The sequence below is a fragment of the Gadus chalcogrammus genome, chromosome 15 (assembly GCF_026213295.1).
Source record: "Gadus chalcogrammus isolate NIFS_2021 chromosome 15, NIFS_Gcha_1.0, whole genome shotgun sequence".
In the NCBI taxonomy this organism is placed as follows: domain Eukaryota; kingdom Metazoa; phylum Chordata; class Actinopteri; order Gadiformes; family Gadidae; genus Gadus; species Gadus chalcogrammus.
In genome coordinates, this window is record NC_079426.1 from 2079939 (window position 1) to 2098011 (window position 18073).

The 18073-nt window shown below is 45.8% G+C and overlaps 2 protein-coding genes across 3 annotated transcripts; one reads left to right on the forward strand and one right to left on the reverse strand.

Moving 5' to 3' along the window:
- Positions 1 to 6612: 6612 nt before the first annotated feature.
- Positions 6613 to 8723, forward strand: LOC130404347 (E3 ubiquitin-protein ligase TRIM39-like). The gene is made up of 2 exons (XM_056609024.1): positions 6613 to 6733; positions 6840 to 8723. The coding sequence occupies exon 2, from the start codon at positions 6842 to 6844 to the stop codon at positions 8465 to 8467; it is 1626 nt and encodes a 541-aa protein (XP_056464999.1). The 5' UTR covers positions 6613 to 6733; positions 6840 to 6841; the 3' UTR covers positions 8468 to 8723.
- Positions 8724 to 11028: 2305 nt separating this feature from the next.
- erlin1 (ER lipid raft associated 1) lies at positions 11029 to 17992 on the reverse strand. Of its 2 annotated transcripts, none has more exons than XM_056609219.1 (12): positions 17898 to 17992; positions 17059 to 17187; positions 16632 to 16713; positions 16474 to 16520; positions 16320 to 16381; positions 15662 to 15787; positions 15471 to 15544; positions 15255 to 15313; positions 15067 to 15158; positions 14802 to 14891; positions 13989 to 14068; positions 11029 to 13245 (listed from the first exon to the last, which is right to left on the reverse strand). In XM_056609219.1, exons 2-12 carry the CDS (start codon positions 17169 to 17171, stop codon positions 13078 to 13080), a joined length of 993 nt encoding a protein of 330 aa, XP_056465194.1. In that variant the 5' UTR covers positions 17172 to 17187; positions 17898 to 17992; the 3' UTR covers positions 11029 to 13077. The 2 variants fall into 2 exon arrangements, with proteins under 2 accessions (XP_056465194.1, XP_056465195.1); XM_056609220.1 differs by lacking the exon at positions 17898 to 17992 and adding an exon at positions 17668 to 17852.
- Positions 17993 to 18073: the final 81 nt, after the last annotated feature.

Below are 18073 nucleotides of genomic sequence, written 5' to 3' on the forward strand. Positions count from 1 at the left end.
TGTGTGCGTTTGTGTGAGTGCGTGTGCGTTGTGTGTGTACTTGTGTGTGTGTGAGTGAGTGCGTATGTGTGTGTGTGCGTGCGTGCGTGCGTGCGTATGCATGAGCAATGCCTTTTGAGTATTGACACAAACACAACACTTACACAAAGGTCACAGTGACTACATGTAAAGATTTTGACTATTTTTTGACTGATTTTTGTCTTTTCAGCTGTCCTCTCTCCATCCTCTCTCTTATCTCTGCTCTCTTCTCTAGCTCATCTAGGATTGTGTTCATTATGGTCGTACATTACTCATTAAGTGATGTACGACCATGTCAAAGGTCACCCCATTTAGATTGCGTGTGTGTGTGTGTGTGTGTGTGTGTGTGTGTGTGTGTGTGTGTGTGTGTGCCATGCCTGTGAGTATACCTCCACAGTCTCCTGCAGCGTCCTCACAGCCCTCTCCTTCTCCTGCAGCATTAACCGGAGTGCAGGGTCCATCTCTCTGACGTCGCGCTCCAAGGCCTTGGGTTTGCTGTCCAGCAACAAAAGAAGCCCCAAGCACTGACGTTAGCGGAGCTAGTTGTTCTCTTCTGACGTAAAGGGATTCTGTTCAGTAAATACCTGCCATTCACCGGGAACCTTTGGATTCTTTTGCTGCCCTCCACGGCTTTCATCTGAGCCTGAATGAGGGCCTCCAGTACATGTGTTTCTGACGAGCACAGCAGACAAAGCCTCAGAAGAAGGCCCTGTGGCTGTGAGTCCGGGAGCCGGCCCGTCTCACAGCAGTTGGAACGTGGAATGACCAATCGGTGCACACCAGGACGGCTGGACCCCCCCCCCCCCGCTCCACACTACGGGGGCACCAGAGGAGCACTCTCCTTTGACATGACCTATAGAAGATCCCCGAACCCCACAACCAGGTCGGGGGGTGAGTAAGAGCCGACGCATCCGGTCGTGATCCGGGGAGGGCAGAGGAAGAACAGAGCGGCACGGGAGAGCAGAGGAGGAAGCAGCGCCAGAGGAGCTTGATGGGTCTGGTCAGCAATCTCTGGGTGCCCGATCCGGGCGTGTCCGACCATAAGGCCATCTCAATGGAGCTACCCCCCCCTCAATAAGCCCAACAGACAAATCAGTTTCAGGAACCTTAAAAACATCAACCCAGTCCCCATGACTACTGACCTCCTCCGTCTCTCGCTGCCAGCCCCCCTTCAGTCACTGAATCTGTGGATCTCTACAGTTCATCCCTCAGCCCCCTCCTGGACCGCCATGCCCCAGTCCAGCCCAGAACCGTCCCCTTCCCACGCTCAGCCCCCGCTACACCAGTGAGCTACGACTGCTGAAGAGAACGGGGCGTGTCCTAGAGCGGCGTTTAAGGACTCAGGACCGGCTGTTCACAAACTAGCCTAGCGGGAACATCAGAAGGCCTACAGCGAGCCCCCCAGTGACACGGCCCCGGTTCTACCCCCACATGATCGACCACAGCCCTGGTAACTCCAAGCAGCTTTTATCAACCGTACATCATCTCCTCAAACCTCAGCCCCCTACACTCAGACAACACGCAGCAGCCGTGCAACAGCTTCATCTCTTCAAAACGAAGGCTCACTCTCAGTTCGGGACTCTCAGTTCGGGACTTCTCATTTTACTTTGTCTTCACATTTTTAGCATCCATTTTCCATATTTACCGTATATAGTTTACTTTGAAAACTAATGTGTTTCATTAACTGTGTAAATACAAAAAAAAGGGGAATTCCTTCATCCAAACAGTCCTGTTTCCTTTCATCACTTTAGTGGTTCAGAACTGCATTATTTAGCCCACACTGCCATCTATTGGCTCAGACATGCAACAGCATAGTAACTAAGAAAATAAAGGTCACAGAATCTTGGACAGGACAAAAGAAAAATCGTGAATAATATAATGCTACATAATACTACATTCACAACAGTGTTGTCTTTAACTCAGATGAAAAGGTTAAGTTATAAACAATTTATTTCTTCTTTAGAATAGAATAGAATAGAATAGAATAGAAAGCTTTATTGTCATTGTACCAAGTACAACGAAATGCAATGAGCAGCTCCATAAAAGTGCACACATGTTATTGAATATATCATATCTAATAATATACAAAAGCAATATATAATATAAATAAATAAATAATTTAAATAAATAAAAATTTAAATACACAGTAAAACTTCAATACACAGTGAAGACCACAAACAGACAACAAACATCAGTGCAGATCTGAGTTCAGTATGGTGACAGCTTTGGGAGAGAAGCTGTTCCTGAGTCTATTTGTTCTGGCCTATAAGGACCTGAAGCGCCTGCCAGAGGGCCACAGGTTGAAGAGACGGTAGCCGGGGTGGGGGGGTCCTTCAGGAGGCCTCTGGCCCTGCTGAGACAGCGGGAGCCCTAGATGGTGCTTCAGGAAGGCAGAGGGCGGCCAGTGACTGCCTCTGCAGTCTCTTCCTGTCGGCCTCCGTGCAGCCTGAGGGCCACACTGACACAGCGCGGGTCAGCAGGCTCTCGACGGTGGACCGGTGGAGGGTCACCAGCGGCCGTGTGTTTAGATGCTCCCTCCTGAGCGCCCTCAGGAAGTGTAGCCGCCGCTGGGCCTTGTTGACCAGCGCCGAGGTGTGGACCGACCAGGAGGGATCAGCAGAGGACGTGGACTCGCTCCACACCGTCACCGTTGATGTACACGGGGGCAGGGGGGGCTCTGCTCCGTCGGGAGTCCAGGATGAGTTCCTTGGTCTTGGTGATGTTCAGTGCCAGGTTGTTAGAAGCACACCGCTCACCAAGTTTCAACTTTAAGAGCTAGAGACTTTTAACTGAGGTTTAACTGAGTTTTACTGAGTTTAACTGAGGATAAACTGTTACAAAAGGTCTGTGCTTTTCTGATAATAAACCAGCAGACTGTTAATAAATATACAATAGATGAACGTGGATGGAGTAGCTCTTATTGTGGCGTCGCGTGTGGTGCTGAGGGCTCTGAGGTGGCAGGTGATCTCCCTACCCGTGAGACGGGGCCTTGATGCAGCCGCTCTGGGGCTGGGAGGACCGGCAGACGCAGCCTGGAGCATCATCAGACAGGCCCAGGTTGTGCCCCATCTCGTGGGCGAGGGTGGTCGCCACCCCGATGGCGTTATCGTTATGATCCTGGAGGAGAAAGCCAACCAACGAAGGGATCAGCACGTTCCTCATGAGTCAGACGCTCGGCTGAGTACCATTCAATGGGGAGCGTCAGCCGATGGGGCCAGGCTCTAGTCTCTGCTTCTATGTGTTGAAACGACGGTTCTCTACCTCGTTGACGGCCACAGAACGGCTGGTACATATTTCACCGGTGTACGCCAGGCCTACGGTATTGCCGATGAAATCCACGTCCCTGGACCAATCAGAGAGGGGAGATGTTTCAACATGTACAAATGGATCATATCCACGTCACATTCACAGATGAACACGGCGGGTCTTACGTGATGAACTGAGCGTTGTCATGCTTGGTCCTCGGTCTCCGTAGGTCCAGATCTCCAGACCCACCAGCATCACGCGGATACCCAGGCTACGATACAGCTGCACACCAAGGCAGAACATTTCAGAGGGAGTAGTGAAGACTCTCCTGTCCACGTTAAGACGTTTGGATCATAAGCATGGGGCACGGGGCAGGGTGGCATGGGGTGTTTGACCTCCTGCCCAAAGGGAACTGGGTTTAGTTTTAGGGGTGCCTTGAGCAAGATGCCCTAAACTCCTAGCTGCTCCTGAATGACAGTATCTGAATCCACTGTTAGCAGCTTTTGATAAAAGCATCTCATAAACAGTAACGATTTTCATTGAACTTCCCTTAAAGGTCCCATGGCATGAAAATGTAACTTTATGAGGTTTTCTAACATTAATATGAGTTCCTCTAGCCTGCCTATGGTCCCCCAGCAGCTAGGAATGGTGTTAGGTGTAATACGAGCACTAGGTATCCTGCTCTGCCTTTGAAAAAACAAAGGTCAGACTCGACGATTTGTAATTTTCCCTGTATGTAGTCACACGGGGACATGTTACCTCCCCTTTCACTGCTTTGCCCGCTCTCATAAGCCCGCTAATGACGCCAAACGTCGGGTTCTCTACGACGTCTCTGGTATGTCCACAACGAGACTCGTAGTGGGGGTTATCTCAGCCATGGTTGAGAAGGAATAGGGGGAAAGGAACATTGGCTCTGGCTCCCTGAAGTACATGAACCGCGACATGGAGGAGAAAGGGATTGTTGCCCGCGCTTGTCTCCCGCCGGAGCCCCGCTGCCCGCACCGTGGCGGTGGTGCCTCGGCAGCGGGCAGCGGGCGCTCTCTGCCCCCACGGGGCTCCGTGACCCCCGTGGGGGCAGAGAGGACACTGGAGGTCAGACTGAGATGTCCGTTTAGTGTCTGGGTGGGGTGTTAGGTCCCCCAGACAAAGGGCGCTGGGTTCGATCTCCACTGTCTACTACCAAGCTGTAGGCATCCCTTTGATAGACTCCTCATTCCTACCGGCCCCTTAATGACCTTATAGGTATTCACCAAGTTTCGTCTGAAATGCTAAATAGTATTAGTACAATTAGTACAATTCTCATTCAATTTAATGAAAAATAAAAGTATATATTTTTTTCCTTATGGTTCTATCCTATCCCTAACTCTGTTCACAACGATTGAGAGGGATTCATCAGAGTTCTTTGGTTTATTACAGCAGTCCTCGTCAGAAGCCATGCATGCCTGGTCTCAGTGCCATCGCCTTGGCAACGTGAGCAGGTGATTGGCTTATAGATCTTCAGGGACGGTCCAACACAGACCTGACGGTGCTATCAGAGGTCGTCTGGGTCTCCCTTCATGCAGTAAACCATAGATACTGGCCGTGATATCTTATTGTGTGTGTGTGTGTGTGTGTGTGTGTGTGTGTGTGTGTGTGTGTGTGTGTGTGTGTGTGTGTGTGTGTTAGGGATGAGTCGGTCGCGACCGATTCGTTACAACGAACGAATCCCGAACGTGAACGACAAGAACAGGTTCCCCAAAACAAGAAGAACTGGTTCTTTGATTCTTTTCTTTTAACATAAACCAAAAATATGGTCACGTAAATAAAATATACAAACGAACAGAGCTTCGTCTCCCCGCGACTATTGATTGAGTCCACAACGTTCTCAAAGATTCAGCCAATGAGAGGTAGCAATGGCGTTGCAATGGCACCTGGGTAAACAAATGACAAGGCGGTACCGTCGAATATGCGCGCTTTCTCTGTCTGACGTATCTTGGGTCATACCATTCGATGTGGGGCCTCTCATATATCCCCCTACATTTTTTCGAAAATAGACTTGACCTCCATCTGTATATTGGATAAACGCATTTCCCAATCCAAGGAGTCTTTGCTCCATTCTACGTCAATTTAAGAACAAACAAAGAAATTAAACTGCAGTTCGTATTTTTTATTTATGACCATGAAAGTTCTGTAATGCCTGAACAATGAAGAATTAAATGTAAAGTAAAATAAAATTATAAATGTAAAACCATGAATGAAATATAGAGAGTAAGCATGTGGTATAAATATTGGTGGGACGTTTGGTTATACAATATAGTATTTCTTCTTGATTTTCACGGGGGTTAGAGCCTAGAAGTGGTTTAAATTATGCTCACGGCCGTCTCGCGGGGGGGGGGCAGACACCAAATGACATAATCTGACGTAACGAACGAATCAAATAAACGAATCGTTTGAACTGAACTGAAAGAACTAGTTCCCGGAAAAGAATCATTTTGCCCATCCCTAGTGTGTGTGTGTGTGTGTTCCATTACCACATATATCCTTAAACACTGTCTAACCCCTTTCTGGCAGTTTGCATACAAATGTAAAACACAAGGAGGGTTTACATATGAGGGCGGGCCGTCGGTCCACAGCCGCAACAAATCATAAAGAAATGACACATTTAAAACTCTTGAAAATCCTCACAGAGACACCTGGGGACAGGTTGAAGAAGAATAAGGCGGAGTTTGGATTTTATTTCTCGCTTGATATTATGACTTCATTATCATTAATATCATGCATTTTGATTTCTCCATACAGTTATTAAGGACTGCAATATGACAAGTGAAGGAATATTTGTCTCAGGAAGGGGGGGGGGTTCTATCCCCACCATACTGTTAGAAACAATACAGTAAGTCTTCTGTCTTATCATTTGTGAATTTTCTAGGTAAACCTATTTTGAATTCAGTGGAATTAACTGCCGCACGGCTGCAAGTGTTTGTTGGCTCTGACTGAAGGTGAACTCGTCGGTCTGGTTCGTCTGCCCTACCCCGAGTCACATGACTCGGAGGTTTTATGAGGTTAGAATCTGGGAGAGGCAGGCACAGTCAAAATCAAGTCAAATGTATTTGTACAGCTCTTACTCAGTTAGTCACAAATCACCACTGAAACACAAAGTGTACTTTTTTTTCCCGGGCTTCCAGTCTTTTTAAAGTTGAACATATTTGAATGTCGTAAAGACGAGAACATATCAACCCATTTTAAGCGGCCTTTACAGAATGCGCCCACATTCAGGGTGTGAAAGTTTGAAACGTCAGTGAACCGTGGGGGCGGAGCCAGGTGTTATGGGAGGAGCCATGTGTTAGGGGAGTTGAGGAGAGGACGTCATGTTCAGGAAACGAAACTTAACATCCATAGAAACCAAAGCCACCCAATGTGGAAGCTGTCCTCTCTTTTAGGCGAAAAATAAATGCATTTTGGAACAAACAGTCGGACAGAAATTAAGAACGAGGTGAGTAAAGCAACACAACTTTGAGGAGTAGGTAAAACCTTTCTTCCTGTTATTGAATTAGAAATCTATAATTGCTCAATACATGAACCTTGTTGTGCGTTTATAGGAATGGCCTTTGCTAACACGTCGTGGTCTGAAGAGAACTTTTCATGTTCCATCTGTCTGGATGTGTTCAACAGTCCAGTTACCACCACATGTGGACACAACTTCTGCAGAACCTGTATTACAAAGTTCTGGGATGAACAAGTCCAGTACAAATGTCCTGTTTGCAACGAAATTTTCCATACAAGACCTGATTTACGGGTCAATACCTTCTTATCAGAGCTTGCTGCTCAGATTAGAACAACCGTACGAGTAAAAGAGCAGCCTTGTGTTGAACCAGCAGAAGTTCCCTGTGACGTCTGTACTGGGACCCAGCAGAAGGCCGTGAAGTCCTGCCTAATGTGTTTTACCTCTTACTGCCAAACCCACCTGGAGCCACATCAGGTAGTCGCTCGCCTGCAGAAACATCGGCTGGTCGAGCCTATGGACCGTCTGGAAGACAGGATGTGTAAGAAACACGAACGACTTCTGGAGCTCTTCTGCCAGACTGAACAGGTGTGTGTGTGTCTGTTCTGCACAGAGGCAGACCACAAGTCCCATCCTGTTGTACCTCTAAAGGAGGAATATGAAGTGAAAATGGCCCAGCTGGGGAAGATAGAGGCTGAAGTTCCGCAGATGATCCAGGAGAGAAAACAAATGATTAAGGAGATCAAAGACACAGTGGAACTGAGCAACAGAGACGCACACAGAGAGATAGCCCATGGTGGGCAGGTCTTCACTGCTCTGATAGGCTGTGTTGAAAAGGGCCGGGATGAATTCAACCAAATGGTTAAAGACAAACTGAAATCCACAGTGAAACAAGCTGAAGACCTCATCAAAGAGCTGGAGCAGGAAATAGAAGATCTGACCAATAGAAGCTCAGAGGTGAAGCGGCTCTCACACACTGAAGACCACCTCCACTTCCTCCAGACCTTCAGATCCCTGAAGCATCCTCCACCCACCAGGGACTGGACCACGGTGGAGGTCCGTCCTCCGTCGTACCTAGGGACCTTGAGGAGATCCCTGGATCAGCTGGAGGAGACACTGAACATGGAGCTGAAGAAGCCGCCTGATGATGCTGAACTGAAGAGGGTCCAGCAGTATGAAGTAGATGTGACTCTGGATCCTGATACAGCTCATCCCAAGCTCATCCTGTCTGAGGATGGGAAACAAGTACATGATGGAGGTGTGAGGAAGAAACTCCCAGACAACCCTAAGAGATTTACAAGGTATACATTTGTTCTCACGAGGCAGAGCTTCTCCTCAGGGAGATTTTACTTTGAGGTCCAGGTTAAAGACAAGACTTCATGGGGTTTAGGAGTGGCCAGAGAGTCCATCAACAGAAAAGGTCTGACAGTGTGGACCCCTGAGATGGGTTACTGGACTCTTTCCTATAACAATGATGTTTTGTTATTTAGTGATAACCCTTCTGTCCGTCTCCCTCTGAGAGCTGGGCTCCAGAAGGTGGGGGTGTTTGTTGGTTATGATGAGGGTCTGGTCTCCTTCTATGATGTGGAAGCCAGGGTTCATATCTACTCTGCTACTGGCTGCACCTTCACTGAGCCTCTCCATCCTATCCTCAGCACAGATTTACATAAAGAAGGTAGAAACTCTGCCCCCCTGATCATCTCACCTGTCAATCAAACAGACTAGGACCTTTGTTTGATAATAAAATAATCTAACGACCAAAACAACTAATGTTGTTTCCTGAATTAGAATAGAATTAGAATCTCTACTATGTGAGATCTGGGAGATCTGCATTAATGTCATACTGCTGTCATTTAACGAGAAGAATATCTTTAAGAATTAACCCTGTAGTTGTGTAACATAACCCTTTATAAAGGGTTATCTTACACTCTATTTATGTGTCTGTTTTCCCTTTATTTATTTTACGCTTAAAGATATAAAATTTGTTGCAGTTATGTAGAACATGTTTAGAGGATTAACATGTATAAATAATCTATATATATTTTTAACATTTCTATTGGTTTTAACTTCTGAATATTGAATGACAAAACAATTCAATGTTCTTACACTTTTTGATAAAAAGAAAAGGCAAATATTGTAATGCGTAGCCAAACATTATCATTGTAATGGATCATTTCAGGGGAATAGATACATTCCAGTCAAATTGTGTTCAGTATAAATACAGTTTCTGTAAAAATAAGTGTAATACAAAAAATAAAATAGTTTATTTCTAAAACCCTTATTTCGAGATTGATGGAACGTTTTAAATCATTGAAGAAATGTAAAAGTTTGAGTTGATGAACCTGTAAATTAATCTCCAATATAGAAAAACCCAACATGTGTTACACACTTACACAAAGTGACTACATGTAAAGATACTCCCCATGTGTGTGAGTACTGTCGTTTTGTCTTGTCAGCTCTCCTCTCTCCATCCTCTCCTCTCTTCTCCTCCTCCTCTCTCTTCTCTCTGGTCTTCTCTCTAGCTCAGTGGCGGTTCCTTAGAGGAAAATAATGAGCTGTTTGTAATAGGAAATCAGGCATGTTATATTTCCTTCATGCACTGTTAAGTGTCTAGTTTATTTTTGTTATGAAAGTTGTTTAGGCCTACGCTTCAGAAAAGTCATGAATGTGCGGGTGCACTGCGCGCGTTCATAAATGCGCGTTCATGTTTGCCTCCCTGGTGAGCTCGGACAGGAACCGCTACTGACCATATAAGGCCATATCAATGGAGCCCCCCCCCCCTCCCCCCCTCAATAAGCCCAAAAGACTAATCAGTTTCAGGAACCTTAAAAACATCAACCCAGTCCCCATGACTACTGACCTCCTCCGTCTCCCGCCGCCAGCCCCCCTTCAGTCACTGAATCTGTGGATCTCTACAGTTCATCCCTCAGCCCCCTCCTGGACCGCCATGCCCCAGTCCAGCCCAGAACCGCCCCCTTCCCACGCTCAGCCCCCCGGTACACCAGTGAGCTACGACTGCTGAAGAGAACGGGGCGTGTCCTAGAGAACGGGGCGTGTCCTAGAGCGGCGTTTAAGGACTCAGGACCGGCTGTTCACAAACTAGCCTAGCGGGAACATCAGAAGGCCTACAGCGAGCCCCCCAGTGACACGGCCCCGGTTCTACCCCCACATGATCGACCACAGCCCTGGTAACTCCAAGCAGCTTTTATCAACCGTACATCATCTCCTCAAACCTCAGCCCCTACACTCAGACAACACGCAGCAGCCGTGCAACAGCTTCATCTCCTTCTACACAACGAAGGGAGACAACATCCACCCCCCTCTCTCCTCCCCCCCCCCCCCCCCCGCCCCCCCTTTTCTCCAGCCCCCCCCCTCTCTCTTCTCCCCAGCCCCTCCTCCCCCCACCCCCCCACATCCGTTGACCCGCAGTTCGGGACTCCTCATTTTACTTTGTCTTCACATTTCTAGCATCCACTTCCCATATTTACCATGTATAGTTTACTTTGTAAACCAATGTGTTTCAGTAACTGTGAATACAAAAAAGGAATTCCTTCATCCAAACAGTCTTTTTTCTATGAAGGTATTATTGTAGCAAAAGTCTTCCTAAACCGTTTACGAATGCACACCTTTTGGGCATGTTCTCAGATTATGAAACACGGGTGTGCGAATGTGTTTTGCACCAACTGCGCTGCAATAATTGTAGCAAAAGGATTTGTGCACCTGTAACACAGATTTGCGTACTCGTAGACCCTATTTTGTGCCTAAAATCACATCAACGATATTCAGGCACACACACATTGCCTGCCCCCCACCCCCCCACTATAATGGTCCCCAATTGGGACCATTATAGTGGCTATTTGTTTTATTCCAAACGGTTGGTCAAGCCTTGCTTTCTACACGCGTATTATTTGTTATCTGATTAATTAAAAAGTTGTTTTCTCACCCCTACACCGACAAACATGGGGAGGCCAAGTGCAAGCGCGCCCCCTTCTGGCAGCTATAGGTATGGTCAGTGTTCAGAAGGAAGCGAAAAACCGTGTCAAAAGTGGTATCAAAATAGTTTTTATTTTACATTTGACAAGATTTTGTCCAACTGCATGAAAACATTTTGCATATAAACCTTTAAAAACAAGGAGACAATGTTTCCATTTAGCAAATTGTACAAAAGAATCATTCACAAAAAAAACGTATTAAGTAAATCATAAACTCATTTGCATCGTAATATTAACCAAATCACCAAAGCACAAGGGTAGTCTTAACGACAAATGTCAACAAATCCCTAAATCTTTCACACACACACACACACACTAGTCTGTTATTTTTTTTTCCTTATTAATTTTATTGTATGGCAATGTCTCCAATGTTTAGGCTCGTCAGTAGTCTTACTAGGCCACCACTTGAGTCAATATTCCACTAGTTTGTGCAAACCAGGCGACTCCTTCTGAAGTGGTTCCCCATTATTGTCGCTCTCTCCAGGTGGACTGGATATGTTAAGGCTTGAAATCTAAATCTTTTGAGGCTATTTATGTCCAACATGAAAGGCAAAGCACTGCATTTTGGAGAATAATGACACAAGTAGTCAGAATGTAAACCACCTATATTCCAAATTGCTAAGCGTTCTGCCGCTAATATTAATATACTACTTTCGAGAATTTGAACATCTTGCATAAATTAAAAGTGCAAGCTTTTGGATAATTAGTAGCCATGTAAAGTAAATTGCAGTGGAAATCCTGACTGCACTTCTGCTATGAAATTCCCAAAACGTTTTTTTTTTTTTAATGTAGGCCTAACATAATTATCTCATCAGGCGTATTAATCCCCGTAAGCAAGAGACATTCTGGTTGTAGGAAGACAGTTCCATAGCGTTACAGCTTATGTAGGGGCATTCCAGGTCATTGGTGGACGCAAATGTTTAATTCTGCCAGTTTCCTGAGATAAATAAGCACATTTTTCAAGCTATAAATATTGAAGCACTAATGAGAATATGATCAAGTAAGCATCGCAATAGGCGTCTTCGCAAATTAACTGGGAGTTTCGACAATAAAAAGGGCGCTAATAACCAACTGACTGGTAATGAAAAGGGCATTATATAAATACCAGGGTCAGGACATTGAATTTATTCTGAAGCAGCCCTGGATTCTTCCTTCTTGGTTGATTTCACAGTTTGGTGCAGTGTTTAAGACTCAGTTTGAAGGACACCCTTTTAAATCAATAACACTAAACATGACCAGTCTAACACAGAAAAATCAATCATCAACAACACTGGCTTCAACTGCAGCCTCGGTTTTCATTCAACAGCGCTTGCTGGAAGCCCTTTTATATTAAAAACAGAATTACGTGTCGGTTGTGTCGTTCATGCAGGTTCTGACGTCAATTGACTCGTCTGATAATTTCACTGTGACCACAGGACGTGGGGAAATGGGCCAAGGGTTCATGTCTGATTTGGTTTCGGATTAATTTCAGAGAACGGAAAGGACCAACTCTTGCATAAGCAAAAAAAGAATACAACTGATATGCACGCATGCACAACAGTTTTGCATATCACAGGATTCCCTTACCACCATCGAGTTCTTGAAACATAGGCCTGTTGGATATAAATCTCACCGATCCCCCTTGTTTGACCCATTGTCCAAGACAGAACAACAAGTCAACCATTGCATCACTTACATGATCTGCATTCAAAAATATATAAGTTCCAACCAATACACAAACGTGCCATCAAGCATTTGCACTCAGAGCAAAAGCAAAATTAAGTATTAAGGCTCCTTCTCTTGTTGAAGAAAGCCAAGTAGTAAATCAATGGTTACGAGGGGATGGAGAATGAATGACGCAGCCACCTCATAACAGTCATACAGCACATAGCTCATTAGAATTAGTGTTACCACATGAAGTCCAGTTACGGCCACATAACCAACGACAAATAACCCTCGGCCCAATTTTTCTCTCCTAACAAAATGAAAGCTGTTCCAACGAAGATAATAAAAAAATGTCTGCCATTAACGCAAGCATAGCGAAGCAGGAAGTGCTCGTTAGCAGAAGTCCATTTCAGTAAATTCATGCCTCTGAGAACCTTTCCCTGGTGGACTCAACCTTCAATCTATTTTGAATATGGCATCCATCATCCCACTGAAACCACACGCTAAACATTTCTCCAAAGAGAATGCAGGAATTAACCAAAAGGAAATCATATGCGTCTCTCCGCTTTCACTCCTCCTCTTTCTCAGTCATTTTGAAAATCAAGACCAATAGCGTGTCGTCATTCGTCCCTTTAGCTGCAGAAGCCTCCCCCTCACCGATGAGGCCACATCGGCTGGCCCTGTGGGACGGCCGAGCCATCACTGACCCTGGGAGTCAGAGTCCGTGTCGGTCGGCGGCGTGGGGGAGGGCCCCAGCTTGGCCCCCTCCACAAACATGTTGGGGATGTCCTGCCCGAAGTAGATCTTACTGTTGGTCGCTATGGACTGATACTTCATCAGCTCGATGTACTCGGGAGTCAACTTCAACTGTGGAGGGGAGAGAAAGCAGAGACAGAGAGAGAGACAGAGAGAGAATAATAGATAGAATGAAGTAGAGACGCAGAGAGAGGGAGAGAGAGAGAGAGAGAGAGACACACACAGAGACAGAGAGACAGAGAGAGAGCAATAGATGGAATGAAGTAGAGACGCAGAGACAGAGAGAGAGAGAGAGAGAGACAGAGACAGAGACAGAGAGAGAGAGAGACAGAGAGAGAGCAATAGATAGATGAAGTAAAGACGCAGAGACAGAGAGACAGAGACACAGTGACAGAGAGAGAGAGAGACACAGTGACAGAGAGAGAGCAATAAATAGAATGAAGCACAGACAGAGAGAGAGAGAGAGAGAGCAATAGATAGAATGAAGTAGAGACGCAGAGAGAGACAGACAGAGAGACACAGACACACAGAGAGATAGAGAGAGAGACAGAGACAGAGCAATAGATATAATGAAGTAGAGACACAGAGACAGAGAGAGAGAGACAGTGACAGAGAGAGAGAGAGACACAGTGACAGAGAGAGAGCAATAGATAGAATGAAGTAGAGACACAGAGACAGAGAGAGAGCAATAGATAGAATGAAGTAGAGACACAGAGACAGAGAGAGAGAGCAATAGAGATAGGATGAAGTACAGAAAAAGAGCAGGGGGAGGGGGATGTTAGCATGTGATGGATTATAAACACAACGTTGAAAGGTTGCTTACGCGCAGAGTTCAAATTGACGCCATAGTTTACCGTGTTGGCTTCGGCGAACTTGGCGGCAGTGTAGTATTCCGCATCAGCCCTGGCCTTCTCCCTGGCCAGGAAGCCAGCGTCTGGAACAAAGGAGCAGTGTTGGGAGACGCCGCACATGACGACGCGGAGCCCCCCCCCTGCCTGGTGGCGGGGGCCGAGGTTCCCACTGGTTTGGTCAGCACCCCACCAACCCCCACTTTGTGAGCAGAGGAAATGCCGCCCCCCCCTCAACACGCATCCATGAGTTACGTATTCAGGGTTCTTCCCAGGATGTTTGCACGGGGGCCCAGGCCCTCCCAGCTACTCGGTTTATAATGCGATATTGACAGGCTCGCTTTGCATTATCCCATACATAAATAAATAAATACATCGAGGGCAAAATATATCAGCAGCTCTACCGACTAATAATAAGGTATTGGGTAATGTACCAGGATTATTATTTCATCCGGTCATTTAAATTGGATCAGCAGTTAAAGCGTTTATTATTAGGGCATTTAGCAGACGCTTTTATCCAAAGCGACTTACATCGGTTAATACACACATTGACACACCGACGGCAGAGTCAACGATGCAAGGCGACAGCCAGCTCGTCAGGAGCAGTTAGGGTTAAGTGTCTTGCTCAGGGACACATCAACACTCAGCTAGGAGGAGCTGGGGATTGAACTAGCAACCTCCTCCTCCGTACGCGAGAGGCCTATGCCCTACCTGATCAGTAATGATCTGTATCCGAGTTCCCTCTGAGTGGATTTGGATCAGAGCGTCTGATAGACGACTGAATCGTAAATAGTTAAATGAGGGCCGGTTGGGCTTTACCCTCTATCTGAGAGATCCGCTTCTCGGTTTCCTTCTCCATCACCTTCTGCTGGAAATGGATCTCCGCGACCTGGGCCTGCTTCTGAGCCTCTGCGTGGGGACAGTCACAGGAACAGAGAAGTATCATTCAGGGTGGTTTGTAGCACTAGAGATGGCGGCAGAGGGACATCGCAATAACACAAGAATGGCCGTTCCGACAATGTTGTCGAGGGGAAAAGTATACCGTATACGTCAGGTGGAATGTAGTACAAAAGGTTATAGCTACCGATGATGGCTTTCTTCCTCTCAGTCTCGGCCTCCTTCTCCACCACCTTCTGAGTCTGAGCCGTGATGAGCAGGCGGGTCTTCTCCGCCTCCCTGTGGACACGAGGGCACAGAGTCCAAGCTTTAGCTTCGGCCTGCTTCGACACAAGACTCGTCACTAAGGACACGCGAGGAAGCGGGCCCACTTACATGAGTTCAAAGTTCCTCCTGATTGACTCTGGGATCTTGGGTTTGGTAACTCGAACTGCCTAACGGTTGGAGAACGGGGTCGGTGCGACGGGAATCATTGGTTAGAGTTCAAAGATTGTATTGACAGCAGTTACAGTTTGTTGGTTTGGTTTACAGATGGTCTATTTATTTTATTTTCAAAATGAGTCACTTAAAGGTCAATTTATCACCAGTTACCTGAATTGTGAGTCCAGGCGCCATTTCATTAAGATCCTTCTGCAAGGCAATCTTCATATTTTCATCAATGATATCTGCAAGCATAAAAAAAAAGAAACACAGATAAACCCGGTTATTGAGTGACAGTACAACATAGAGCAGCATGCTTCATTTGGGCATGTGTACGTTGTGTTGTGCCAATGTCCACTCACCGAACAACTCAATGTAAACCTCCTGTAGAGTGTGAACGCTGCAGAACTGGTTGAGTTCATGGTGGATTTTGTTAAAGATGAGGGTTTTGTCGTAATCAGCGGTGTAGTTCTTCACTACTTCCACAACTACAGAAAGGGGAAGAAGAGAACACGCAGGAATTAATTAAGCTTTTGCTGAAACATGGGTTGTTTGTTTAAAGTATACAAGAACAAGAGCACATACAAGATGGGAAGTGAGCCATGCACAAAGAGTGATTACACAATCTCTGTCCCAGTGGTTTGACTTTAGTCTTTGGTTGCTTTTCAATACCGAAGCCAGAATATAATACGGTCACAAAGGAGCATTTGGAATGTGCATGTAAACCTAAGTGACTTCAAAGGACATGTTATTACCACCAGCTGGGATGTGGATCAGACATTATAATCCATTTCACAATCTAGCCTCAAGTTACCACCAAGATCTATGACAAATAGATCAGTATACCAGTTGGGTCAGTCGCCTGGATAGGCAGAAATATCCATCAAATATCTGGATGGACACTGCGTGATCATGTGATCATGGCTAATCCACATCTCACCTGGTGGTAAAATAGGGGATCTTTAAGAGTAAAGGTTAAGAAGTCATTAAAGTAGCTTTTTGTGTAAACATGCTCTATACCTGCCGAGGGGACCAGCATGTTGACTACCTCTATCCTGTCAAAGTAGATCATCACACCGCCACTGTGGAAAAAGGAAGACACCAAAAACATTGTAGACTCTGCTCCAAGTTCAGACTTCATTAGAAGCCTGACGCACACTGGCCAAAACCTTACCTGGTTCCACATGGCACATTCTTGATTTCATCAGTCTGAAGCGTAGTCTGAAACCAAAGGGGTGCAACAATGTCATCATGTTGCTTGCAGAACATACACGGCCATGCTTGGTGGCTCGAGCCAAGAGTATGTTTTGCATAGTGAGAATGTGAGGGCACCTGCACCGATCTGAAGGTGGTGATGAAGGGGAGCATAATGTGATACCCGGGGCCGTTGGGGGCAGTCAGCAATGCTCCTCCCCTTACACACACACACACACACACACACACACACAGTTAGTAGTACTCATTATAAAAGGATATATGATATCTTGAGCATTGTTTGATTGTTCACCTGTCTGCATGCAATTTAGGTCGAATTGAAGTCAACTCTGTCATGAACAGTTGAATCTGAGCTGACTGAGCTGTTTGTTCACATGCCTAAAAGTGAGCTATCCTGTTTTTAACCAAACTGCCGACTTTATGTAACAAAGTAAAAAATACATGAGAAACACACAAGTATATTAATGGACCTAGACCCTGGACAAGAACAGTTAAATATGAATGAACAAGATAACTGCTGTGATAAAACACAATGCTTTAATACCTGTAATAAACCGCGAGATGTCCTTCTTCAATCTTATGAATGGATGAGTGGAGAAGGATGGCCATGAGTCCCGCTACTGTAGCCACTACTGCCCCTACGTGTGCCATAGTCATCCTCTGCTGCACTTACCTGCAGAGACGACAACATTACGAGTTCAAATAAACAAGCATGAAAAGAGTCGCGTTGTTCAATGTGGCTAGTCATATGGGACTAGCCTCACATGTAACACCCAACCAATAGGGTAGAGCGTATGGTGATAGGATTAGGTGCAGTTTTTTTATCAACTGGTAAGGGTTTACTACTATTAACTACATCAGTACTCGAACCTGTGACGGACTAATTGTGCAACGATATGCCGTCCAGGCCATCTTTAAAGCATGCTAGTCTTAAAACGAGAATGTGATCACTATATACTTTAAAGAGAGCCCTGCACAGCCTGCTAGCGTTCACTATGTAGGTTAGCCTGTAACGTTAGCTCAATGGGTGCTACACAGTGGTCATTCACTGTCGCTAGCATAGCCGAGCAGTTACACACTTCCCTATATACCTGAAATACAAATTTAATGGACGAGCAAAACACGAAACGCTACTACAAAAGTATCAACTCACTGACAGTGGCGTTCAAGCCCCATGCTGCTATTATTAGAAATGCAGTAGTAATGTTACGATAGCATTGCGAGCTAGGGGCAACTAGCTCCAAGGAGCAGGTTCGGAAGTGAACGCTTCTTATCGATTTCTGTCCTCTTATTCGTCGATGACACTGAACCCGATGTTAAATAAGCGTTGTACAAACGTTTCTCTATTTATGAAAAGGTTGCATGTAAAAAGGCGTTAATTACCACTCCACTGGACACAGTCACCTCTTCTCTCTGTATCATTCAGTTCACGACAGCCTGAACCCATCTCTCTACCGCCGCCTAGTGGCTCCTGCTTCTCCCCACTCTGTTCCAGTGTGGTCCTTCTTTGCTGATTTGGGTAGTCATTTGAAAGGGAAATAGTCATTTAAATTCTGAAA

Excerpts from the sequence above, each read along its gene's own strand:
- LOC130404347 (XM_056609024.1), top strand. The coding sequence starts at position 6,842 with ATGGCCTTTGCTAACACGTCGTGGTCTGAAGAGAACTTTTCATGTTCC.
- erlin1 (XM_056609219.1), bottom strand. The coding sequence starts at position 17,171 with ATGACTATGGCACACGTAGGGGCAGTAGTGGCTACAGTAGCGGGACTC. Across the intron at positions 16,714-17,058 it reads CATCTCGCGGTTTATTACAG|GGGAGGAGCATTGCTGACTG; the intron begins GTATTAAAGCAT and ends TGTGTGTGTAAG. Across the intron at positions 15,788-16,319 it reads CATGCTGGTCCCCTCGGCAG|TTGTGGAAGTAGTGAAGAAC; the intron begins GTATAGAGCATG and ends CCCTTTCTGTAG.